At 38.7% G+C, this 26,478-nt stretch overlaps 1 protein-coding gene across 1 annotated transcript; it reads left to right on the top strand.

Annotated features, from left to right (window-relative positions):
- Positions 1-488: 488 nt before the first annotated feature.
- Positions 489-25,553, top strand: LOC146375024 (phosphatidylcholine:ceramide cholinephosphotransferase 1-like). The gene is made up of 6 exons (XM_084948472.1): positions 489-626; positions 17,195-18,058; positions 18,181-18,298; positions 21,533-21,686; positions 22,520-22,686; positions 23,111-25,553. The coding sequence occupies exons 2-6, from the start codon at positions 17,460-17,462 to the stop codon at positions 23,285-23,287; spliced, it is 1,215 nt and encodes a 404-aa protein (XP_084804598.1). The 5' UTR covers positions 489-626; positions 17,195-17,459; the 3' UTR covers positions 23,288-25,553.
- The last annotated feature ends 925 nt before the right edge of the window (positions 25,554-26,478 follow it).

The raw sequence follows: 26,478 nt of genomic DNA, 5'->3' as shown, positions 1-26,478 counted from the left end.
TTTTATTTTCAGTTCAGTTTATATAGTGCTAATTCACAACAACAATGTCCTGAAGGCTTTGGTATTACTGATACAGTAAGGTCAATTTTAGAAATAATCTGAGAAAAAATAATTCATAACTTCAGAAATAATCACAGACTCTGACACAGAATTGAAAGTAAGCGTGGCTTACTAAGTAGAGTCCAGTCTTCACCAATAGATGGCCTCAGATGAAAATGAGTGAGGTTGTTCCTGTACAACATTGCATTTTTCTCTCACTGTAGTTGTCACTGTTGCTGTGTTTAAATGCTCCGACTGAGCTGGTAAATCATAAATTAAACATGTAAACATTTCTATCTGCTGCTAAAAACAAATATGCTGTAGGTTGTCAATTTTGTTGCTTTTTTTATGCTTAATGGGAGTCGTGTGCTGCTGAGTCTCATCGTTGGTCACGTTGCTGTATTGGCATGAAGCGTCATTTTTTAAATTGTGCGAGTTCCATTGATCCTTGAAGACAGCACTTGATGACGTCGTGTGGGGAACTCCCTGCTAACCCGCCTACCCTACTGACCAAAAGATACATACCACATTGCGGTACTGAGCAGTACGAGTCGAGAAGAGGTCCGTAAACATTCCACATTTCAACGGTAAGGCAATTTCAATACAGTTATCTAATGTCGAAAACGAACCTAGCTATCGAAAGATACCTCTCTGTTCCATATTTAGTTGTTAAGTTAACACTTTGGCTTCCGAGTCGTGTGGAGATAGGTTAACCTAAGTTAATGTGTTAACTACAAACTGAAAGATAAACCGCTGTATTGCAACAGCTGCTCTTTTGTGCGACCACTTCTTATCTTTTCCATGTATTTCCAAACGTTGCGTTAGCCCACTAAGCGCTCCCTGGCCTTGTGTTGAAACATTTTTATCGACTCTTCTCGACTAAACATGTCCCGTTATCGTTTATCGGGATTCGGCTACACTCCTCTGTGTGGTAATTTTAACCCGTGCTGGTTATTAATGTGCAGTTTTTATTCCTGCACACACACACGCACACACACACACACACCTACACATACACACACACTTGCTTACTGTCCTCCCAGACCCTCGCTTTCAATACAAGAGCCCAAGCTAGCAGGCTAGCTAGCTAAATACTGAAGACGCCAGCTTGTCTATCTATTTTTAGGTGGTCAGACTATAAGCTTTTAAGCCACACTATACAGAGCGGCTGCTAAGGCCTTGGTGTGAATGAAAGCGGTGTTTTTAGCACGCTAAGTCACTTGAGTCAACCATTATTTGGATGCAAAGCTAAATCTCAGGTGTGCCCGTTAACGTTACAGAGACGGCGGATCAGTGAGTGTATTTTCTACCAATCTCGCTGTACTACTCTTACTCTTTCTGTGTAAATATTAACCGAGAGAAAAAGATGGTCAAACATTTGTTTTAACCCTGTGCTTCTTGGCTGAATAACAGCCGCATCTGTTTTGCTTCTCTTAAGAAGAAGAAGAAGAAGAGGTGGGACCTGACATAGCACTGTTTTCCACACACTGCAACAGAGAAGCCCACTTCACTTTAAGGAAACAGAAGTGTTTAAATAATTGTAGCTTCTTTGAAGAAACAAAACCGAAATCTGTTTCATTTGCTGTGTATGACCACCGATATCCACACAGGGCACAAGGAAATGCCCTGAAGACTTTCACCAGTCAAAAGAGACAGTGAACGAAGTGAACAGGGAGATGTCTGTGCCAAGAAACTGTTGAGAAAGCAGCTCTTCACTGCGATAAACAGTGTGACTGCAGCCAGTGTCAAGAAGGCAAAATGTTAAATGGGGTTTATTGTTGTCACTGTACTCAGAGCTTTTGCAGAGAACGCCTCATTGCACAAGGGAAGCATGCCACACATTGAACAAGCATTTGACAAGCAAGAAAACAGATTTTTTCGTTTAGTAAGGGGTAAAAAATGTGATTCCTCTAGGCACAGCCATGAAAAACAGATTGGACAACAATACCACCATGAATTTCCTTTTTCCTCGAGAACTGGGAAGGAAATGGGGTTTCCATGCTGTCATTGACTATTGTGTGCCCACCCCCCCAGTTTTTCATTTTTAATTTAGAAATTAAAAATATCTAACACAGACACACAAATGGTCTACTTTTTGTTTGTTTGTTTATCAATGATGTTGGTTACAGGAAGCAATTAAAGTGTATGAGGTGGTGTAATTATTATTATTTTTGTTAATGATAGCACCATTGTCTAGGTTTTGACATCCAACTTTTTGAATCTAACTGACAGTAGCACCCTTATGAGTGATGTTTGCATGTGCCGACAAACTGTTAGTGGAAGCTTAGGGAAATTTTTGGGTCTAGCCTCTGCAGAAGAGAGAGAAGCAGACAGCGGCAGGAAATGAGGAGAGACACAGTTATGAACAGAACAGGATGAGGAAGACGAGTGAGACACAAACTCCAAGACAGGGAAAAGCAGATAAAAGGGGGGAAGAAGCCTGCATGTGTACTCACCACAGAGTTTTAGTAAATAAAGCCTTTTGTGAAAGATACACTGGGCGCGTTAGCAGTGCATACTGCATACTGGTGTAGTGGTTTGGGTGGATTTGTTTTGTTGTAATAGTGATACCCATATAAGCTAAATAAATTACTTCTCCGTTACCTGGGCAGGGCAGACTGAAATAACGCACTCTTGGGCATAAAATTTAACTCTTGAATTATTCCCCATTAATTAAGTTTACATTTATTCTTCATTCATTCATTTGTCAAAAATATACTTGATGTATTTAATGTTAATATTTTTTTTTTTATATTAATGTAATATGTGGAGTTTGGGTTTGCTGACGTGTTTAAAGTTTTACTAACAGTCCACGTGACTTTATGCCAACCAGCGATTTCTGATATATCTGTCGAGGTGATGGAGGTCTTGGTTAACAATTAACAAAGCTGTGACAGTGTCGGGGAAAAACGAACATTATGGGCATCATAAAAGTGGACCCAGCACCTTACTAGAGTGCTTTAGATTGTCAGGTGTGCTTGATAAGGTGACTAATGTTATCCTGCTATCCTTACCTTTCTCTCTAGAAATGTAGTAATCTATAGTAATATGCTTAACCTGTTTGAGGATTTTGTTCACAAATTTTAAAGTCATTTCAGACCAGGGGGTGGTGTGTGTGGCAGAGTTTTATTTTGTACTGGCATAAACTATATAAGTTGTAAACTTGTCAGGTGCCACAGTCCTTCTGTCAGTGCTTTTGAAGTGGGGTTGAACTGCAACACTAGGATTAAATACTCTTCATTCAGAATAAATAATTGTGAAGGGCCAAGGTGGTTAGTAACACAGTGTGCAGTCATAGCCAAAATTTTGTTTCTCATGCACATTGCTGCTTCAGTTTTTATATAGATTATTTTTGAAATGTTTTCATGATATGGTGAGGTTTAAAGTAAGTTTAAAGAATGTTTAGTGGTAAATAAATGATTTCAATGATTTTGATTTTATGTTGGTGCCACTGGCTAAACATTTGGTCACATGTGTAGTTTTTGAAACAAATGTCTTTTGTTTTACCTAAAAATGGAAAACCGATCAAATTGTAATTGGAAGTCATAGTTCTGGGCCATTAAAAGAGGTGAGTTTAGCGGAACAAACTATACAATGTCAACATATAAAGTGAAGTAAGTTATCTAACAGAAGTGACCAAAATTGAGCTAACAAACAAGAGAAACACAAACACTGACACATGATGTAATTATGTAATTACAAAAACAAAACATGAAAGTAACTAAATATGTTAATAACTTTCTATGTTGTGTAGCTACTGGGTACATAACACTATTAATAACTTGTGTTCATGTATAATGGCTTTGACTGGATTACTGTCCAGTACTGTCCAGGATTACTGTCTAGTGATGGGTATTAAGAACCATAAATTCAAACTAGTCTGACACATGGTCCCTCTTAATATTTATGTAACGATTACTGATTCTAAGATGGCAATTATTTTTCAAATTTCTAAGCACCCGTTAATAATTGTATTGCTGTCTGTTTACATCATGTGCCTTCTGGTGATAGGCTGGAATTTTCAAAATCCTCTTTATTTTTCTTTCCTTTTTTTTTTTTTTTTAACTCTATATATCTCACTGAATTATTCTAAATTCTTTTTTGGTGGCTGCTTCTAAGTTCACCGCCTCTTTCACTTCTTGTGCTTTGGTGTGCCACAAGGTTCTATTTTGGAGCCTTTATAGTTTCTGATATATATGGTCCTTATGGTCCACATTTGTTATCACTGATACACAGATGACATTTAATTACATATCTCTTTTAAACCTCAAGATGTTTCTAAGTTCTAGATCTTGCATAGGTGCCAAGACTCTATTAAAAATTGGATGGCTCACAATTTGCTCTGACTCGATAAAGAGAAAACAGAAGTACTTGTTTGTGGCCCTTGTGAGATTTGTGCCTAAAGTAATGGAAACATGAGGTCCCTTTTGCAAAAGTGGCGAAGAGACCTAGAGTTACACTAAGAAACTTTTGACTGAGTTTCAGCTTGGATGTTTTGTGTTAAACCTTAGGTTCATGCTTGCTTTTACGACTTAATAAATATTGCCTTTTGTTAATATTTATATAACAACTATTGATTCTAAGATTGTTACAGTTTTCAAATTTCTTACCACCCTTTAACAATTAAGATTCTGGCATTGCTGTTTGTTTATGTACTGTGCTCTCTAGTCATGACTGACAGGCTAGACTGTTCAAAATCTTGTGCTCACTTTACTCTTCATATCTGTGTGAACGATCTTTTTCAGTGGCTGCTTCTAAGTTCAGCTCCTTTTTCACTTCTTGTGCTTAAGGTGAGCCACAAGGTTCTTTTTTGAGCTTTTTTGATTTCAATTGTATGATCCTTGTTCTGCACATTTTGAGAACTTTTAAGGACATTTCTTATCACTGATATACAGATAGCATTCAGTTAGAAACATCTTTAGGTTAATTGAGGTCTTGTGATCAAGACCTCAGCTAAAAACTAATTTAAAAAAAAAGTTTTCTTTCTGGAAATGTTTTTATTTCTAGCATTTTTGTTGCGATATTAGTCTTGAAAGCTGCTATATAAATGAAACTTTTCTGACTTACTTACCTAAATTTAACCCTTAAAAGCTGATGGGAGCCCTGTGATCCTATTTGCAGATCTAAATAAGTTAGAACATTATTTTTTGGAAATGAAGATTTTGGAGTTTTATTTGCATATCATCAGTCAACATGCCCCAGTTTCCTGGGTTTTCAAAAGTCATGTAAAAGGCACATGCAACAATAAAAACATTATAATCCAGACACATGCTTGGCCAATCTGATCAGCACATCCTACGTTGGAATAAACGCCGTCTCTCTCTCTCTCTCTCTCTCTCTGGAAATAGTTTATTTTGATGCACATGCTGTTGTTTTTGCAAGTTGTGCAAAGTCTCTGACATTTTGACAAAAAAACAAAACAAAAGCAGAAAGAACCTCAACAACAACAACAACAACAAAAAAAACTAACAAAAAAACAAAAACAATTTTCAATTTCCTTGTAGTTTAATTTGGGATATAACAGTTGTATTCATTCATAGCCATTTGAAATGTTCCAAAGAATGGCACAACAGCATATAAAAATGTAAAGATAGGCTCTGGTGGGCTTGTTCTATGTTAGGCTAAAAAGAGTTAATGAAAAAGCAGCTAAATGCTATATACTGAATATAAAAAGGTAGTTGCACATAAATAAGGCAACACCAGCAAAATCAGAAAACTGATAAAAGGACCATTTGTTATATTAATAGGTATGGTTCAGCATATTTGGCTGCTTAACTAAAACACCAGCTTCTTTTGAACAGCCTCTCGTTTCTAACACTGCTGGGATTAACTAAAATTGTAACTACTTTGTCCTTAAGGTCTATCGTTTGCTGTCATTATCAAAATAACTCAGAACAAGGTTGGCATTGAGTTTTAGCACTCTTTAAAATCTTCCTAATTAGGGCTTGATCCCCACTGTGCGCTCCCTTTGGGTAGCAGTAACTTAGCCTAGTTTAAACTTAGTTCTGGGTAATAGTACCACTTACACTAACTAATTCTGTATTGTAAATTTTTGTTAATATTCAGTTTCTGTTTTTTATTTCATAGGTTTTATAATTTAAAAAATTAGATATTTATTTGATGACTGAAAATAGTTAGCATATTTGTGCCTTAATGTGCAATCTTATGTGTTAATGCTAGTAGCTAATGCACGTGTTAGTTGACTTTACATTTTATTGATCAACTGCTATTGGTTTAATTAAGCATTTATGGGCCAAGTAAAATGCAGAGAGCTTCAGTACTGTTTCTGCCATAATTAGAAACACATGAAATTTTACCACCACTCACATGATGCCCCAGTTTCTTGTGTCCTACAACAGCTTTTAGAAATCTAGGCTAGTAGCACGGAAATGTCAGGAAAGAAATTGTGTCAAAATACAAGATGGCATTTTAATAATTCTGCAACAAAAGGGCAGTGCATAAGTAGGAATTTCACTGGAGTTGATGTGTGAGCTTTAAGTTTTTAGTTGATGCAGGGCCATGACAAACACATGTTGGCAAGCATGATGGGTGGGGCTGTTGGTAAGACATTTTAAGCAGATCAAGCTACCACTGAAGGCCTTTTAAGGGCTTATATTTTCCTCGCATACATCTGAGCTGGCTATTTTCCTTTTTGGTTTCTTTCAGGTAGCTCCGGTTCCTCTTTGCATCCCATATTAGTTATCGGAGTTAGGGCTGCACGTTACCAGCTGCTTGCATCTCGTCACATGTCGTTATAGCCTTGTGGTGCTTTGGTGGAGCTATTATTTTATTTTTTTTTTATTATGTGATGAAACAGATTTTGCAAATTATGTAAGAAAACTGTTCCTGTTAAACATTTAAACAAAGTATTGTCCTCTGTAATAGCTACAATTTTAGGTACTGTATTGGCATAGGCTGACATGCTGGTCTCTCACTCAGACATCGGCTAGTGTCAGTGTTATGCATGTAAATGCATAGTATAACACTTTTCTATTACATAAAAATGTATAAGAATATTATTGCAGAGCGTATGATACGGTGCAGCCTGGGGCTGGGCGACATGACCTAAAATCCATATCGCGGTATAATTTGAAGCACGTGTGGTAACGATATATATCGCGATATATTCTTTTCTTCTGTATAACGTATTTTCCACACTATAAGGCACACTTAAAGTCCTTTAATTTTCTCAAAAATCGAGAGTGTGCCTTATGTATGAATTCTGGTTGTGCTTACTGACCTCGAACCAATTTGGGCGTGCAGAAATCTGTTAAAAAATGTTTTAGTACAACTTTGGTAAGCCGCACTGCTTGATGGATTGTCAGAGCATTACGGCTGCCGTAGTGAGGAGCTTCGCGGAGTAATCTGGGTCCAAAACTCCATCTGCTTCAGGTCCCAAAGTCAGACAAACACTGAGAGTTAAAAACGGTCTAAATTCTTTCATCTTTAATAAAATCATCAGCGTTACTGCTTTACCAGGTGTAACAATTAAGTTTAACATCCAGGCATCCATGAAAACAGAATTTATTACATTTAACGGAGTTAGAAGTTAACAGGAAGTTAGCTCGCTAGTTTCCACCTAAACATGATATACCATGTTGTGACTGAGAGATTTTTAAAACTAATTCAAACGTACAGCTCTGCTATCACTTAACATAATATGTCAACATAAATGAAGACAGAAAACTAAACAGCAGTGGCATTTGCAGGGTTACTAAAGTTGGACTACCTGGTATATAATGTTGTCCTACGTGATTGCTAGCGACACAGCTATGTTAGCATAACATTAGCACAGTGAAGCTGGATGATGAACGCCAACTTTTTTCCCACTCGATAAAAGTTAACGTGAGGGATTCTGGTGGTTAGAGACAAATGCAATCGCATAGCAGGATGCTATACACGGGCCAAACTTCAGTCAGGAGAACAACTGAGATTATTCATCCACAATACGAGGTTAGTTATTAATATACTGCAACAACATGGGAATAGAACAGCTGCGAGAGAATTCAACATTAATGAATCAATGTTACGGAAGTGGAGGAAGCGCAGTTTTTGGCTTTCCCCATATTTCAAAAGTGCTTCATCTCTTTGCTATGACTGTCACCCGGCATAATTTGCAGATGATAATGGTTGTAGCCGCTGCGATGCTTTTGACCAGGCGTAGCTTGATGACATCATCAACATGCACTATTGCGGTATAGTCAAAATCTCTATTTTTGGCCAAATTTATATAGTTTCTATCGTATATCGTTTATATCGCCCACCCCTAGTGCAGCTTTATTGTAGATTTTAGGCTATTTTACAAGGAAAAATGAACCTAGTAATGTACTTGGGGTAGCTGGTATAACGGTGACCAAAGGCAGACCAGTGCTATGACATATGAAACACAAATTGTGTGGATACAAAGCATTGCTAGAAAGTCAAGTAAGAGATGATTTCCCATTCAGTTTATGTCAGTCGTATAATGAGGAAGCAGACTGCAAAAGATACAGTTTGAGCCTACATGGTAATGAGCTTTAAGACTAATCATACCTATACAATTTTGTCTGGTTCATGTTGCCCTGGCTTCCACATGACTAAACCTTTAACATACACTTTTATACCTAATGGATTAAGGAGGTCACATACATAGTTTAAATAAAATAGTACGTTAATATAGATGAGCAAGTAGCTGTTTTCCTTCCATTTGACCTTCCTTGCCATGAGGATATCAAAAGGGCGCACTGATTGCCTCTTCACGTAAAGACTGAGGTTGCAGAAACCCAGACAAGAAGGACCCAGAAGACTTGGAGTACAGTAAGTTAATGATCCTTAAAAGTCCAAAGTCCAGGCTAGTTGAGAATCATCATTGTGCTTTGTTGGCATTTAAAGTGTGCTTTAAATGTTTTACGATTTTTCTAAATGACATAACTATCAATTTTCTAGTTTCAGTCAGAAAACATTATTGGCAAGTTGGGAATTTTCTGCCCAAGTCTGCTAGGTCATTGCAGCTATGAGACTCGTCTTTGTAGTCAGATTGTTGATAATATGTAGTCAATGCTGGGTAATACACTAATTACTCCCTGTTGACAACAAGTCTTCTCTGTGCTATCCCAGATATAATTTATGAAGTGTCTACACCACACACAGATGAACAGAGCATCTAGCTAATTTGTGTGATGATCCTCTGGGGCTGTATGGGCCTATCATCTTTATCCATGACCCATAAAGCCACAGGTGGTTTTCTCATTAGAAGACAGAAACTCTCAGTACATTGGTTGTTGTGACATTCAGCTCCCCCAGAGACTTGTGCAAACACCTATCCTATTTTTGCACCTTTGCATTGTCAGTTAACAGATTGATTTGAGATAACATTGTTTTGTGATAGCAGGATTTTTAAGGTATGAACAGCATATGTTGTAGGTTTCATAACATAAAGTAGTAAAATAATGATATGGAGGTAATATTTCAACAACTTCAATTGAATTCATTCAAGACTGAATGATTTTTGCCTTTGGGCCTTTTGGATTTTAAATCCAACATGGGAAGGAGTAGAAATGGCTCATTTTAATGACAGTATCATTCCATGGGCACTTTGTACTATACCTACAGTCATGCAGTTATAACCACAGTTCATAGTCTGGTCATGACAGTTGTCACTGTCACTGCAATATTATGCAAAACTTTCTAGTGGCTGTATCTTGTTCTGCATTTCACGTGGCTTCTGAAGCTGATTGGGTCACTTCAAGATATGATGCTTGCAATTGTGGTTTTTGCATTTATTTTTGGTCACATTTCAAAGGGGTCATACCCCTCTGCAACACTAAATACACATTCTGTTATTTTAAGAAAGCAACATCAAGCTGTAGGTTAAATGAGAAAGTTGCGTGTGTTCATGGCATAGATTAAGTATTATTAAGAAGCAACTGTGCAAAAGCAAGGATGTTTACTTTGGTAGCATGTCTATCCTGATATAAAGTGCTAGGACTTTAAAAAACGCAGTTCTCTCCCCCCCACACACTAACACTTATTAGTTAGTAACGGAAACATAGCCTAATATTTTTTTTTATTTTATGTAGCACGAGGAGATTATTCATTCCTGAGTATTCACCACTAAGGAAGTTTTAAAGTATAGAACCAGTGTGAATAATGCTTGCAAATGGATTTCTTTTTGTGAATCTGACCTTCTCAGTGGCTCTGTTTCTTAGAAATGGGACCATAGTCGAAGGAGTTGGCCTAGCCAAATTAACTCATTCCAATGAGTAGGGCTCTCTGAACTACCATGTGATTCACAGGAACAAACAGGGTTACATTTGATCAATGTAATCTTTCACTGCAGCCAGGTTAGCCCGGTTATGTAAATATTGTCCTTTCATTGTCTCTCTATGGGGGTGTTTGTTTGCGTGCTGTAAAGGGATACAGATGAGAGCGTCTTGTTCATTAATTGTTAGTGGGCTCCAAAGGTACAAAAAAAATTGTAATCGGATAGAAGCCTTTCAAAATCTCAACAAAGAAAAAGCCAACACCCTTAGATCACAGAACAGGAAGAAGATAAACGATTCATTCCTTTTTAAAAGCAGTTGTGTGGAAATATCATATTTGTTTACTTCCATTGACATAAAATGTTTTGTATTTACATTTACACAAAATGGTAATTGTATCACATGCAGACATAGGTTAAAGGCAACACGATCTGCTGGCAGTTTTTCCTCATATTCTTAATAAATCAGTACTCGTTCTGAGCTGTGAATATCAGAAAGTGTGTGCATTTCACCACTTACACTGGTGCACAAGTGACACGGAGGGTGTTAAAAAAAAAAAAAAGTGTTAGGCTGCATACAGTGCTGTATCTACTGTAGCTCAGAAAGTTTATAGAGAATAGAAGTTATTACTGTGATGTGGCTGTGTGAATCTGTGTCAGGTAATGAGATTTAAATAATTAAATCTCACTTTGGCAAGAGTTTAAAAAGAAGTTAAAATCTGGAATTGGTGCAACTCTTTGTTTTATTACTTGCCTGCAGTAGCAGGCAACATCCATGAGGGTCTAATGTCCAAGAGTGTTGCTTGCATGCAAGCATGTGACAAAAGAGTAGTAACTTCATTATTTCTAAATGTGCTTGGTATGGAGATTGGATTGATCACTGCCTAACAACAAAAGTAACTGTGTACCTTTCTCAAGACAAGTCATGTGGCATGCAAAGTCTATAGCCTACAGTTAAATAATTTTCTGATCTAATTATTAGACATTTACTAATGTGTGTATGGATGTAGCTGACGTAGCTAGAAAACTCTAATGCTGTATTTCATTTTATTTTACTTTAAATCTTGTGCATAGAATATAATTAGGACCTTTTCTTTTTTTTACTGTGGCTTCTCTTCAACTGCAATAGCTTAGCTGTGTCTCAATGAGAAATAGCTAAATATGTAGCTTAAAAAAGGATTGTGTAACTTATGTTAGGGGGCAACTAACAGTTTTCATTAGCAGTTAATCTACCATAGTTTAAAAGTAAAGAGCCAAATTGAATAACCCTGGGCGCTGTGAATAAGAGACACTTGTACATCAAAAGCTGAAATCCATCAATTTTTTCCCCCTCCACATAATTGGAGTTGAAACACAGAGAGTGGTTACTTTTATGTTAGTGCTATAATAAAACAGAACTGCAATTTCACCACATTTGATTAATCAGAAATGAAGCACAAATAATTTTAATAACACTAATATTAGTTGCCCTTTTAAAGCAAAGTGATGTGCTTGGCTAACTTCAAATAATTGCACAGGTTTTGTAGGTGCAAGAGTTGTTCTCAAAATAGCTGCGCAGCTGTTGATCTTTTTATATACTTCCACGCTTGTTGCTGCTAGGTACCTTGGCCCCCTGAATTGTTTTACATGGTTTGGAGACATTCCCCTCTTCTTGTCATTGGTTAACTGGCCCCCCAAAAAAGGAAAAAAATTTAAATGCTCTGCAAAAAACATATCTACATGTTCCAGCTTGAGTGATCCACAGATAAACCAGCACAGGTGGGAACGGTTTACTTGTGTCTGTGCACATTTATTTGTGGTAACTGTGGTAACTGTAGTGTGCATCTGTATTCACAGCCCAAAATATGCAAGTCTGTACTTCTCCTAATTTCACAAAGGTGATTAATCATGCTGGGAGGTTTCAGCTCTCACAAGAGGCAGCCGTTTGTTTTGGAAAGGTTAGAAAAAAACCCCCCTCCAAAACAAATAAATGTGCAGCAAAATTCATAAAATCAGATAAAATATAAACACAATGTGTTTGCGTCCATTCATGCAAACATAAATTTTGCAACACGTAAGGAGTAGTTAAGCGCATCACACAGCTGACACTTTAAGCTCAAATTCATTTCAAGCATTTAAAAAAGCATGTATCTAGTGTTGGCCCAACAGAAAGTCATCAGTGTGTCTACCCTGTCAAGTACAGGAATGAATGTCGAGCAGAGCAACTGTGTTTTTAGAAAAGCTTTTTTTGAATTACTGATCTGAATCGACTCTCCGTTCATAGTCTTGATGTAAATGAGTCTCTTGGTCCCACTTTTGGCTCACCAACCAGACTATGGATGGTGGGTTTATGTTTGTCTGGTGATATATTGTTGCTCATGGGTGGTACTGTACTTGTGTTAAAACTATCCTTGTTAGAATAATTTTATTTTTTGTGTGCAACAGAGCTTACATGTGAAAATATGAGGAAGTGGTGACATGATCTGCTTCTCCAAAATGCTTCTTGTTACAATGATGGTTGCTTCCTTTGTTCTTTATTTCTTTCCATCACACCATGTGATGTATTTGTAGCTGTTAAACAACAATTAATTATTAATTTTATAGTTGAAAAGCATGCCCACATGCTTTTGGCCAGCAAGCCTTAGCTTTACGTGTAATGCTGAATTCCAAGTACTAGGCTCATTTGGTTTTAATGGCTGTGTTCCATTTTGGAAAATACCTGGTAGATAGTCGCTTCACTTATTTACTGGCAGGATTAGAATGGCTTGTATCAAATATAGAAAATAGTGATGTTTATTCACCATTTTAATACCTGATAAGCCGTGCCAGATGGGGAATAGAAAAGCTGACAATATTAGTCCTCGGCTAAAAATTGGACTACTTTCAGACAGTCTCTTCTGAAAAGGCATCATAGTGTTTCACAGCGGGTCACAATAAGTGACAGCGATAGTTGGCTGAAGAACGGAAGAAGGGCTACAGTGAGAAGTTTAAACCCCCATCTTCTTTTTCATCTTTGCACAACTGGCCACATTGTGAAATGCATGCGGAAGTCATCAGTTGTATTGGTGTGGGTTACTGAAGTGATTCAGCCATGCATCAAAGACTTTTAATGAATCAACTGGGTAGCTGCCTAAACCAATAACGGGTGAATAATCTTTTGAAGAATGCATACTTAATATTAAAATGAGACTTACAAACTTGTAACAGCTCATGTGAGCACTGTCCACATCGCTCAAGAAGTTAAATTTGCACAGTTAAGAAAGAACATCAGTTAAGAAAGAACATCAATGGCACAGAGTAAAAACCTCTTAAAACACAGAGTAAAAACACCTCGTCTATGTCTACACAGTTGATTATCTACAGTTTATCTTTTAAGACATCTGCTTGCTTAACTTGTCACATCATAGGATGTGGACTTTACACTGCATTATGTGTACGACTAAAGATGCATATACATACATACATACATACATACATATAATATGAGGTTGAGGGTTTTGCTTGTTTTCTTGCAATCCTTAGTGTGATTTCTGTTGTGTGTGAAGCGCGCACACGCGCGCTTTCTGCTATCAGAGAATCCTTAAGTTATAGGGTCACATAACCGTTACAGCCAATGAAAAAGTACCGCACCATACCTAAGTACCAAAATAACTAAACAAAAATATTGTTGAAAGGTGGTATCTTTCAAATTCAAATATAATATTTGTCCATGCAAATACACTCACTGGCCACTTCATAGGGTCCACCTTGCCAGTAACAGGTTGGACTGTCTTTTGGTTTAAGAACTGCTTTAATTCTTTGTGCCATAGATTCCACATTTGTTGCGAGCATCCATGATGCAAATCTTTCTTTTCATCCCATCCCAAAGTTGGTCTACTGGATTGAGATCTGGTACCATGCCATGTTCACAAAACCAGTTTGACACTAGAAAAAGTTGCATTTCCTGCGAAAATGCTGTGTGAATGCCTTGTAGTGGAATCTGCTGAAAAAAAGCAGAAGTAAAACTATGTGCTGAAAGGAGGTGAATAAACTGAAATTTCTGCAGAAAGAAGCAGAAATTTGTACTGACATTAGGTGAAAAAGTTCAACTGTCTCATGAAAAGAAAAGTTGCCCTGAGCAGGGTTTGAACCCTGGCCTCCTGGCCTTAAGGCGGCTACTCAAATCTCACTGAACCAAACTGGCGTACAGGAAACCAAAAAGTGATTGAGAAACTGACAATTCTGCTGAAATGAGCAAAGGATGCTTTGTGCTGATAAGAGGTGAAAAGGCTGAAAATTCTGCTGAAAATAGGTTAATCAGCAGAACTTCTGCATAAAACAGGTAAAAAAAAAAAGCAGAAGGTTGTGCTGAATAGAGGTGAATCAGCAGAGTTTCTGCTGAAAATAGCTGAAAAAGCTGGGATTTGTGCTGAAAAGGGGTGAAAAAAATGAAAATTCTTCTGAAAAGGGATGAAGCTGAAATTTGTGTTGAAAATGGTTAAAAAAAGTTTTAACTGAAAAAAACGTTGCCATAAGCGGGATTTGAACCCTGGCCTCCCGGTCTGGGAACAGCTGCTCATCTCACTGAGCTAAAACACACCTCAGCCTGGCAAGCAAAAATAAGTGACCACATTGATAACATGTTCCATTCATTTCAATGGGCAAAAATAATTGCATTAAAAATTTAATATCTCAGAAAGTATAGAAGTTATAAGCCGGCATAAGCAGAAGGAGCAGAATTGTTTAAAGTTTGAACGGCAAAAATCGGATAAAAACTGTGGGACTAGTTAAGGTGCAAAAAACGTACGGAAGCAACAAGAATAAAGAAAGGATAAAGAATAAAGAGAAACAGGCATTCACACAATTATTTGAACTTTGTGACATGGCATATTATGGTGCTGGGAGCAACCATCAGAAGATGTGGTCATAATGGGATGGACATGATCATCAGCAGTACTCAGTAAGGCTGTGGCATTTACACATGCTCAAAGTGTGATAATAAAATTCCCACACAATTACTGGCAACCCAGACTGATGATAGAAGGCAGGACAGATCCATGTTTTCATGTTGCATATAACAAATTCTGACCTTACCATCCAAATGTCACAGCACCAAGAGCCATGCCCCGTTCCAAGTCATCTAAATCATCTTTCATCCTCATTCTGGTACTTTGAACCTTAGATTATCTTAACAGTGTCTACATGCCTGAATACATGACGCTACTGCCATGTGACTCACTGATTAGATATTTGCTTTAAAGGGTAGATAAACAGGTGTACCTAATAATGTGGCATGGCATGTGATTGTACAGGTTACTTTATTAGTTTGAGAATTAGTTTGTTGTTTCCCTTTGCTTGTGTGAGATTATTTGCAAGTAAGCTGATTCATAGACCGAAGGTCGTTCGCACCCAGCTGACTCAGTGACAGCTAATCTCTGATCTGTCTTGCTTGTGAACTGTTAACACGTTGTTGTAAATGCTGCTCTGCTTTGCTCCCAGCATGCTATGTCTTCGTACACAGCTGGGATGTCACGTAGCTGGTCCGTGGGGGTACCATTAGCATTGTCTTCATTTATTTATTTTTTTACACTTCTTCTTTTAGTAGTGTTTTGTATGCGTTGGAATTATTGAGTGATTAGGTCAAATTATTTCCCTGACATCAGCGAGAATAAATCCGATACCAGGTGTTACTGCTTCTGTAGACAACCAAGCTTACAGCCTTTTTATTTGGCCCTGTTTTGCTGGCCTAAATGAAGAGGCCTCTGAGCAGATTGGAGGTGAGATGAGGTACTGACGTGCAGCTTGTTGTCCTGCCAACCGGTCAGTCTGCCAGTGTATTTAGCTGCTGCTGGCCTAGGCTGACCTGGCTGTATGAGGGCATGACTGCTGGCTGACTGCCCTCCTGACAGGGGTGGGGCTGACTTGGCGCTCAGCTCTGACCTTCATTCTGATTTATGAGTTCCTCTTCTCAGCCTGGTTCCCTCCCATCCTCCTGCTCTGTTGACCCATCCATGTGGTAGAGCAGAATTTGTCTCCAGATGTACATCGCTCTCCCAGAATCACAAGCAGGGCCTCCCTGTGTCAGCCGCCTACACCGCGGTGTATAAACAAACTAATGAAATGCAGCAGATACGTGAGTTCATCTTCTAGCTGGTGTAAAGATTTTGATGTTACTATGCACAATACAAAAAGAAAACTTAAGTTGAAGGTAAAAGGCACGATTTACTTGCAGAATGTTATTTTCTCAGCGAATATGAGCTTTTGTGATGATTCTTTTTTTTTTTTTTTTTTGATTGATAATATTGTAAAACAACCTGAATTACTTGGTCAGCTAGCTTGACAGTCTACTCCAGCAAACTGTAGAAATTAGGATTTATCTGTGTTTGGCCCTGTCTCCTCTGCTTATTCCATGAGCGATGAATCCCTGCCTCACACTGTAGATGTTTTCTTTTCTCCTTCCATCTATCCATCACTTTCTCTTTCTTTGCATTTACCTCAGATCTGTGAGCCTTTGTCAAATAGTAGTGATTTTGAACCAGAAACCCCCTTTTATGTTGCAACTCAAAAGAGGCACTCCATGACATGTTTTGTGTGTATTTTCACACCCTCTCAGCAGATAAGACTTATAATGTGCTCATGTTTGCATGGGAGGTCTCCCATCAACATCTATTTGAATCTGAAACCCTAACCCTGAATTAAATCTTTGGTGGTTTGATCTGTGGTTTGCAACATGCTGCTCTATTAAACGGAATGCACACACAGGCTTGCAGGTCTGGTCAGGCATCCGGTGCAGACCACACCCAGCAGCAGCCTAAGCCGGATGTCTGCATGCAAATTGACTTAGTGCCGTTTACTAGCATTATGAATCATGTTTTAATTTCTCTTAGGGTGGAGTATGTGGAAATGGATATGAATGTCACCACTGCAGTCTGATTCACAGCATTTTATTTTTCACAGGGGTGAAGTGTGCGGAAAAAGCTTGGTGAAGGAAGCTGCTGTGACTCACATCTGTTCATCTGTTGGTCCTAACCCTAAGAGATCTTGCTTCCTTCTTTTTCTTCATCACAATAAGAGGAGGCTTGGGCTCCCTCTAGGTGCAAAACTCACCATGTGCCAAAACTGGAGAGGATGTACCACTATCCTTTAAACAGCCAAATCTCTTTTAACCCTTAACCTCTAGTCTGGGGACCATCCTAATCCTCCACATTGCCCGCTGGCCAAAATGAGGAAGGTGGTGGCATGGACAGCAGAGGATGTTTCCCAGTGGTTGAGCAAAGAGGGAATGCCGGAGTACATAGATGCCCTCCAGCAGATGAATGGCCCTGCTTTACTCAGGCTCACAGAAGCAGATTTCCAAAAGCCTCCTCTCTCACTGGTGTCGTCTGATTGTGGGCAGCAGCTGTTGGAGCGACTGGAGACACTAAAGCTAGAGACACACATGGAGGCTCATAAAAACGGCCACGCAAATGGCCACGTTGGTGGAATATCCAACGGAAGTAGTAAGTCCCACAGAAATGGCACATTGAAGGAATTCCAGGACATGATTCAAATTCCCATCCCTACAATGGAGGCTACACCATTCCCTGCTGAGTGGGGGAAGACGGGCATAGCATTCCTCTATGCAGTGGTGTGCTTTGTCACCACCACTGTTGTCATCTCGGTTGTCCACGAGAGAGTCCCGACAAAGGAGCACACTCCACCACTGCCCGATAAGTTCTTCGACTGGTTTGATAGGATAGAGTGGGCTTTCTCCATCTGTGAGATAAACGGCATGCTCCTGGTGGCACTCTGGCTCATACAGTGGATACTTCTCAAGCACAGGTACAGTCACCGTCTCAGTTAGGTGTAAACTTTTAGCTTGTCAAAGCTAAAATTTCATTTAAATGGAAATATATTATTCTTTTATTTACTTTCTTTCTCTTCCCTCTTCTTTTTTTCTCCAGGTCAATAATAGGCAGAAGGTTCTTTTTCATTGTGGGCACACTCTACATGTACCGGTGTATTACAATGTACATCACTACTTTGCCTGTTCCTGGGATGCACTTTAAATGTGCTCCAAAGGTATGAGCATGAATAGTTTGTTTCTTAACTGATTTTGGAACAAATGTTGTCTCCACTGATCACTGATTGTATTTGTCCATCTATTTTTGCCATGGGAGAGTCAAGTAGTTGCTCAACTTTCTTTGGGTTCCTATTTTGCAAATGCTAGGAAAGCATTTTCATATCTCCTTATTGGAAGCCTTTGTATCAAGAATGAGAAACAAAAAGCCCAAGGGCCAGAATTGGCTGACTGGTCGAAAAAACAATGTCAGGTATTAAATTTGTAGTTAAAGTTCTTTGACACTGCCAAAAAAGGGGACTTTCACTTACCTGTACCACTTGTACGGAAGCCCGTTTCCGCCACTAAAAAACCCCCCAAACAAACAAATATCCATAACACGAAATTTCGACTTATTAACTCGAAATTTCAAGTTACTTTTCTCAAAATTTCGAGTTAATCTACGTGAATGAGGTCACTTTCTTGTTACCTGGAAGCATATGGCGCAGAGTAACGCGCACTCAAAACCGGATTGCAAACATTTGGCGCTTTCACGAGTACGTTTGCTGATAGTAACGCCATGTGATTCAGCTAATAACACAAGGATTTCATCATTTTTGAAGCCACGCTGAAATTACTCAGCAATCTGTGCATTCATGACTGGATGTAATACCAGTAGCTTAGCTGTAGCATTTGTACCTGAAGGCTTCAGCTTCCGGGTAACAAGGAAATGACGTCAGTCACGTAGATTACTGATTGGCAGTGCTTACTCGAAATTTCGAGTTACTTTTCTCAAAATGTCAAGTAAATAAGTTGAAATTTCGAGTTAATAAGTCAGAATTTCGAGAAAATAACTCGAAATTTTGAGTTATGGATCTTTTTTTTTCTTTTTTTTTTTTCTTAGTGGCGGAAACGGGCTTCCATTGAGATCAAAGTTGGCTGGATTGGGCCCAAGAGTTTGACATCCCTAAATCAAGGCTTTCTGTGGGGATAATATCTTCTTTTACCTAGCTTAAAATATTATTTTAGGATCATGCTACTAAAGTTTAGGTCATGTAGCCTACCCTGCTCATGTTGACATGTTTGGGGGAAATGTAAGATTGAGGACAGATAAGCCACACAGCCTTTCTGCCCCGATAGTGTCGTACACCCTTGCTTTTTGCTGTTATGTAAAAATACCAAACCACTTCCTCCGGTGGTACAGCAAAGCCTGAAGAAGTTGGTCTTCAAATAACAAAGATGTGTTTGTTATTTGACTCTGTATGTTAAAAGAAAATATAAAATCCACATAATATTATGGATATTAACAGATACTACAGCATTACAGTTCTTTTTTTTCATGGTTCAAACATCTCAAAGAGATTCATCATGTATTGTTACTTTAAACTTTGCTACTTAAACTATAGTCATGTGAGAAAACCTTTCACAGAATTCCTGTGGAAAACGTAAGCAACCCTGCAGGTTCACTAGCTTGCAGAACCACTTTTAGCAGTAATGACTTGTTTTGTATTCGACTTTATCGGTCTCTCATATCAATGTAATACTAATAATAATGGATTGCATTTATATAGCGCTTTTCGAGACCCTCAAATTGCTTTACAATTCCACTATTCATTCACTCTCACATTCACACACTGGTGGAGGCAAGCTACAGTTGTAGCCACAGCTGCCCTGGGGCAGACTGACAGAAGCGAGGCTGCCATATCGAGCCATCGGCCCCTCTGGCCCAACACCAGTAGGCAGTAGGTGAAGTGTCTTGCCCAAGGACACAACGACCGACAATGTGGGAATATTTTGTGTCACTCGTCTTTACAGCATTGCTTTTACTGGAGTTTGTGGACATAAGTTTATGCACAGCTGTTTTAATGGCTGGCCACAGCGTTTCTATTAGGTTGATGTCTAGACTTTAGATCCTGCAATGACCCAGTTAGATTCTTTTCCCTTTCAGCCTCTCTGTTATAGATTTGTTGCTGTGCTTGGGTTCATTGTCTTGACCTAATTTAGGTCAAACTGTCAGACAGATGTCTTCACACCTGACATTAGAGCACTTAAACGTAGGCTACGTCCACACTAATGCGTTTTTGTTTGAAAACGCATCGTTTTCTCTCCGTTTTGGCCTCCCGTCCAGACTGAGACGGCGTTTTCCTCAAGAAAAAACACAGCGTTTTGAAAACGCTCTCGAAAACGCATACATTTCAAAACGGAGCTGTCCCGTCACAGAGTGGACACTCGAAAACGCAGACTTTCTAAAACGATGACGCATTTTAGTCATGTGATGCAGTCATGTGACCAATTAAACAAAGATAGCAGAGGGCATTATACAGCAGTTGTTTTGATTGCTCTCAATTTTGACAGCCCTTAAAAAGATTAATATCAGTTTGTACATGCTCCAGATAGCTTTTCTTCAAATTCTTTAATTCTCACTCGATTTTGCGCATGCGCAGGACTGGAATGTAAGCGTTTTGGGCCGTTTCAATGTGGACGCTCAACTCTGTGAAAACGAGCGTTTTCAGACCTGTCCGGGCTAGTGTGGACGTAGCCAGAGCCAGCTCAATGATTGCAAGGTGTGCAGGTCCTGTTGCTGCAAAATGTGTCTAATTCAAGGCCCCTACACTACTTTGCTTGACACTTGGTGTAAGGTGTTGGTCTTGACATGCTGTGTTTGGTTTTTACCAAACATCTCCACTGCGGTCTTATTTCTCAAGTCCTGTGGTTTGTTCAGATGCATCATTTTAGAGACGAGAGGCTTTCTTCTAAAAATCAAAACAAAAAAAACCACACCTGAATGCGCCAGACCAGCAAACTGCATAATTTCTCTGCTTTTATAGGGATTGTCAGTTGCTGATGATTTATTAATCAGATGTATTTGATTAGCAGAACCTGGCTGCTACTACCCTTCTTAATTCCTGTGGAAGCAGTAAGGCTGTACTTACAGTTTCACGGGACTGCATAGGTTCCTGTGAAAACTCCTTTTTCCACACTGTATATTTTGCTTCCAATATAGTCGTTTTTGTGAGCGTATGGTTGCAGAAGCTTTCACTTGTAACCAGGTATTTTGCAATTGTCATATCTTCAGTATGGTTTACCTATATCTAAATAATATAATTGTCATAAAATAATGAAATTTGGGGATTCAAAGGAAAGCTAAAAAGCAACGACAAACTTTTACATTTTTGCTTTTTATAAGTTATGTGCACACACTTGCCGATGGTGTCGTACTTTAGAGGTGAATTAATGAACGACTGTGTTTCTTTCAGCTGCTTGGGAACTGGGAGGCACAGATGAGGAGAGTAATGAAAATGATTGCCGGTGGGGGACTATCCATCACAGGTGCTCACACTATGTGTGGAGATTACCTGTATAGTGGCCACACTGTCATGCTGACACTAACGTACCTCTTCATCAAAGAGTGTAAGTTTAACTTTGTCTATGTTGCAGTTTAATTAAGAATATATTGTAATATTTTACTTCTAGGGTCAGTTCCCTTTCTCAAAGTCAAGCTTTCTGTTTAAATCTGATGATTTTGACAGTCCCATAAACCATTTAAAAATGTGTGGGGTCCCCCCCCCCGATTTTCTCTGCTACTAAAATTAGCATTAAGATGGACTTAGGTTATATATCTTCGATTTACCAACTAGCCTTTCGGTTTTAGTGCCTTTGGCATCACATTGATATTTCACACTCGAGTAGATACTGTGACACAACTACACAAGCAAATGTGGACCCTGTGTAAAAGTGAAGAGGAAGTGTTTCCGTCTCGACATTTTTTTTTTTTTTTTTGTCATCTTAGTGTCAGTTTGTTTATTTGTTGTTTGGTTACATAACAACAGTTTCTGTTGCTCAGCAGGCGTTAACCATTATCTAACCACCCCCCACCCCCATTCCCCCCACCCCCATTCCCCCCACCCCCACCAACCTTGTTTACTGCTAACCCAGAATGCAGATGAAATGCTGTAGCTTTTTTAACTGCTTTATCATATTGTGGCAATGTTTTTGATTAAATCCTGGTGTTTGAAAGGTTTTTATTTGCCTGTGATACATGGCACTGCAGTGCTGGTTGATACAGTGGTGACATCTAGTGGTGAAAAGAAGAAAAGCTTTAAGTAGTGCTGTAGGGTCACACTGACACATCAGTACCAGCTGATACAGGAGTTGGAATTCATAGGAGGAGAAAACAATTTTTTGGTATATGGTTTGTTCTTTCTGGTATATTGAACTTTTTTTTCCCCCTCTCTTTTTGGTAGATTCTCCAAAGCGATTCTGGTGGTATCACTGGCTTTGCTGGACTCTGAGTGCAGTGGGAATAGTCTGCATCCTTCTTGCCCATGACCACTACACTGTGGATGTGGTTGTGGCCTACTTTATCACTACACGTCTCTTCTGGTGGTACCATACTATGGCGAACCAACAGGTGATTGTACCATTTATGTTTGTCTGCTAGATTTATATTTTTCATTTTTTGGGACAAAGATAATGTCATCAAAATAAAGATGCCTAATCTTGCTATAAAACACAAAATTAGCATATCCTCTTTTGCAATAAAGAGTTGAGCAACGAAACATACCAAAGGTCCCTCTAGGTTCTTATCGATATCATATATTATAATGTCGTCATGTTGCCTAGCAACCACATACCAGTGGGCTAAATTCATGTGTAGCATAGACATGTACTAGAATTCAAATGTGTTGTTTTGGAGTGAATAGAGCATGTGCTTTAGTACTTAAGTTGTATAGAGTATGTGAGTTACAGGTACCATTACAAGGTCTTAACCTGCCACAATAGGAATTGTGGCTCAGTTGTGATCTCTCCTTTTTGTTGTTGTTGTTGTGTTTCAGTCGCTGAAAGAGACATCACAGAGTAACCCATTCTCACGGGTGTGGTGGTATAGACTGTTCCAGTACTTTGAAGAGAACGTGAACGGCCCGGTCCCCCGGAACTACCAGCTACCATTGTCGTGGCGAGCGTTGCACTGGAACCACAGCGCGAAGTACAGCAGACTGGACATCCAGTGACCCCTATCATGTTAAAGCAGGCGAGGACTGTGACTTCCATAAGTGCTGTTTTTAACCACAGAAGATGGCACTGTCCAATGTAGCGCTGTCCTTTCACCTCTAGTAACACCCTTGTCCAAATGGGTAGCACTGTGACCCACCTAGTATTTTCTTTTTCCTCTCTTCGTTCTTTTCTGACAGTGTTTGTCGACACAGAGCACTAATTTATTTGTCTTTGTTTCCATTTCAAAGGTAACATACATTTCTGCTTTTATAGTACATCTATAAAGCATTTAAACACTTTTTTAAAAACTCAACTTGTTTGTCAAAACGACACACACAAGTTTTCTTTCCCTATCAGCACAAAAGAATAGTCGATGTTGTCATGTTCTCAGATTTTTAGTGCAAATGGGTCAATCAGAGGTTTATGTAAGAACCAAAATGCCATAAGTATTTTTTCCCTTTTTTTTTTTTTTTTTTTAATAGCAGCTTCATTTTTGTAAACTATCCTTGCTGAAACGAGTCAAAGGTGCAAAAATAATTTTTCTAAACATTTCAGACTTTATTTTTCAAAAACAAATGATGTCCAGAGAAGATTTTTAGATTTTTATCTTTTTCAAGATGGATAACTGAGAGCATAAGAATCCAGTGTGGTATAATATGTTTCCAGTGCCTTCTTTTGCTTGATTGTAAAACAGTCCAAGTACTATATGTAATGTGTCTGTCTGCAGCGGTACCTTCCTCGTACCGTGGCGTGGTCACAGTCTCGTTCCCATGAATGTATAAAACAACTACGCCAGCCTTGCCAGAAGATTGGTCTTCCCAAAATTAAGTGCAGAGACAGGACGTATCCAGTTTGGTTGTCAGTGCTCTTTGATGTCAGTTTGTGCTTAGCTGGTTAACTCTGTTCTACCAGAAACAATGACTGTTAATTGTATTTATGTCTAAAGCGTTTCCTTTTCACCACGGTTTAGCCGCCACCGGCTATGTTCAAAGCCCAACCACTGATGCTCAGTTGCATGCTACACCACATCTGCTAGTTTTACTTTGCAACAGTATCTGGAAAAATCACTCCCTAATTGGAGGTTGCATATGAAATGTCTCTCAGGTGCTGAGTTGAGTTATTCTGGGTCTGGACACGTCTTGTGCATCAATGCAGAATCTCTTCCTCAGGAGATAATGAGCCCCTCTCTTGTTCCCCACACGGAGTTCTTTGTTTGAAATCAGAATTAACCTCATTAGAGTATTGTCGTGTAACCTTTTTGGTGATGAAACGTAGAGGGAAATGTTCAGCGTGACACTTGTGTCGAGCTGAGGAAATGTCAACAAAACAGAAACTTGAATCAAAGTTTCTGACCATGTTTGGAATGAATTTACCGACTTCGTACATGTGCTAAATCAGGCTGCTATCCAACAGTTTGAGAAGAGTAAGTGCAACACCCAAACAATCCTCTTTCTCGAAGTCACAAACAATGAGACTTGTTTGTGGTTTGTGAGGAACAAACTGAACCATGATGCACAGAGCTGGTGACATTTTTGGCCATAAGCATGCAAGAATTAATTTCCATGAATGTGAAAATGCGTCCTTATTGATCGAAATAATTAGATTTTTGTTTTGTTTTTCGTTGGGTTTTTTTCCTTTTTGTAACTGTGACTGAATTGTAGAGTATTACACAAAAGTTCATATATAGGGAATCATTAATCTTGCTACATGACTCTGTAACTTCAAATTAAGCTCAGTAGCTCTGCACTAATTTTGTTGCAATATCAGACAAGCCCAAATAAAGCGTGCAACTGGTGTGATTATATTCTTTAAACTATCAAATGAAGGCAGTAAGAACATACCATTATTTTCAAATCGATCTCATGAACCTAGTAGCGTTTAATCCAATAAGAGAGTCTTGATGTTTGAGACAGATTACAGCACTAGCTTCACCTCCTTCTCGTAGCATTGTCCAATCATTTCACTTTTACAAAGAATCATCAGCTCAGTTTCAAAGAGCACAGCAGCTCCCTTGCATACAGCCATATTCTTGATTTTGGCTTATGCTTGGTCAAGACACAGTTCTCTTTGAGGGCTTGGATAAGAATAAAGGTTGGGTTTAATGTTTGTCAGTTAGTTTGCCAATCAAGTTATTATTTCTTTTTGTTGTTGTCTTGTCCCTCTTTAAATGTCACGCTCACACATTTTTTCCTTTTTGTTTGAGTGTTCATACCAGATATTTGTAAGATATTATAAATGAATCTACTTGGGATGTTTTTGAATAAAACATTTTACTATAATGTATTTGACTTGTTTGTGCCTTTCTTTAAAATTGACTTTTTTCCCCCCTGTCTTTCTGTGAAATTGTTGAACCTGAACATGACGTCATGGCAGATCTAACTAACATCCAGCAGATGGACACATTGAGCTGGATAAATAAGAGCAGTGTAAGGAGGCCTGGCTTCTGTCAGAAGATGGTTTCACTTCCAGTATACAGATAATTTGTGCAATACTCTACTGATAAAGTTACAAGACAGGCTTAAAGTTCTTTCGACATATACTTTTGGCATTTCTTAATATATTTTCTGGGCCAACATTATTGCGTAAACAGGGGAATAGAAACTTGTGAATATTACAGCTTTCTTTTTTCATTGTAGGTCTTCTTTTTTTTACCTTTCAAACAAGTCTCTCTCATGTTTGATGCTTTAGTCGTTCTGTAATCCCGCCTCTCATCCATACAGCTGTTTACTGTCAGCCAATCCAATAAACTGGGGCTCTTTGAATAAACGCACCATTTATAGCTGAAAACGCTGCTGGAAAAAAGGATGTTGTGAGAGCTGAGGGTGGATAAGAGCAGTGGCATTACACACGAATGGTTCAACAATGGAACTTAGTCTGGGGGAAAAGGCTATATTAAGTTAAAGCGACCCATAAGTGTGAGAGAATCTATGGGCTGTTGTTACGATACACATCACAAAAAAATTGTTTTAAAAGCATTTTCCATTAACATCAATACTTTAGGTTTGGTAGACGTATTGACCTTGTAAGCCCACAACCTGGTTTTACGTTTTGGTTCAAATGTTGCTACATCCTTTGGACGACCACAGGGATTGTTTTTTCCTAGGAAAAAAAATAAAATAAGCAGAAGTAACAGATTAATAAATCTTTTTTCCCTACCATATGGTTTCTGGGGCATTCAACAATACGTGTGACTTCCTCTTTTTCCAAC

The sequence above is a fragment of the Perissodus microlepis genome, chromosome 13 (genome assembly GCF_051167445.1).
Source record: "Perissodus microlepis isolate ML-2025 ecotype Zambia chromosome 13, ASM5116744v1, whole genome shotgun sequence".
Classification (NCBI taxonomy): domain Eukaryota; kingdom Metazoa; phylum Chordata; class Actinopteri; order Cichliformes; family Cichlidae; genus Perissodus; species Perissodus microlepis.
The sequence above is the reverse complement of the archived record's forward strand: the minus strand, read 5'-3'. Positions and strand labels throughout refer to the sequence as shown.

Excerpts from the sequence above, each read along its gene's own strand:
- LOC146375024 (XM_084948472.1), top strand. The coding sequence starts at position 17,460 with ATGAGGAAGGTGGTGGCATGGACAGCAGAGGATGTTTCCCAGTGGTTG. Across the intron at positions 18,299-21,532 it reads ACTTTAAATGTGCTCCAAAG|CTGCTTGGGAACTGGGAGGC; the intron begins GTATGAGCATGA and ends TGTTTCTTTCAG. Across the intron at positions 22,687-23,110 it reads ATACTATGGCGAACCAACAG|TCGCTGAAAGAGACATCACA; the intron begins GTGATTGTACCA and ends GTTGTGTTTCAG.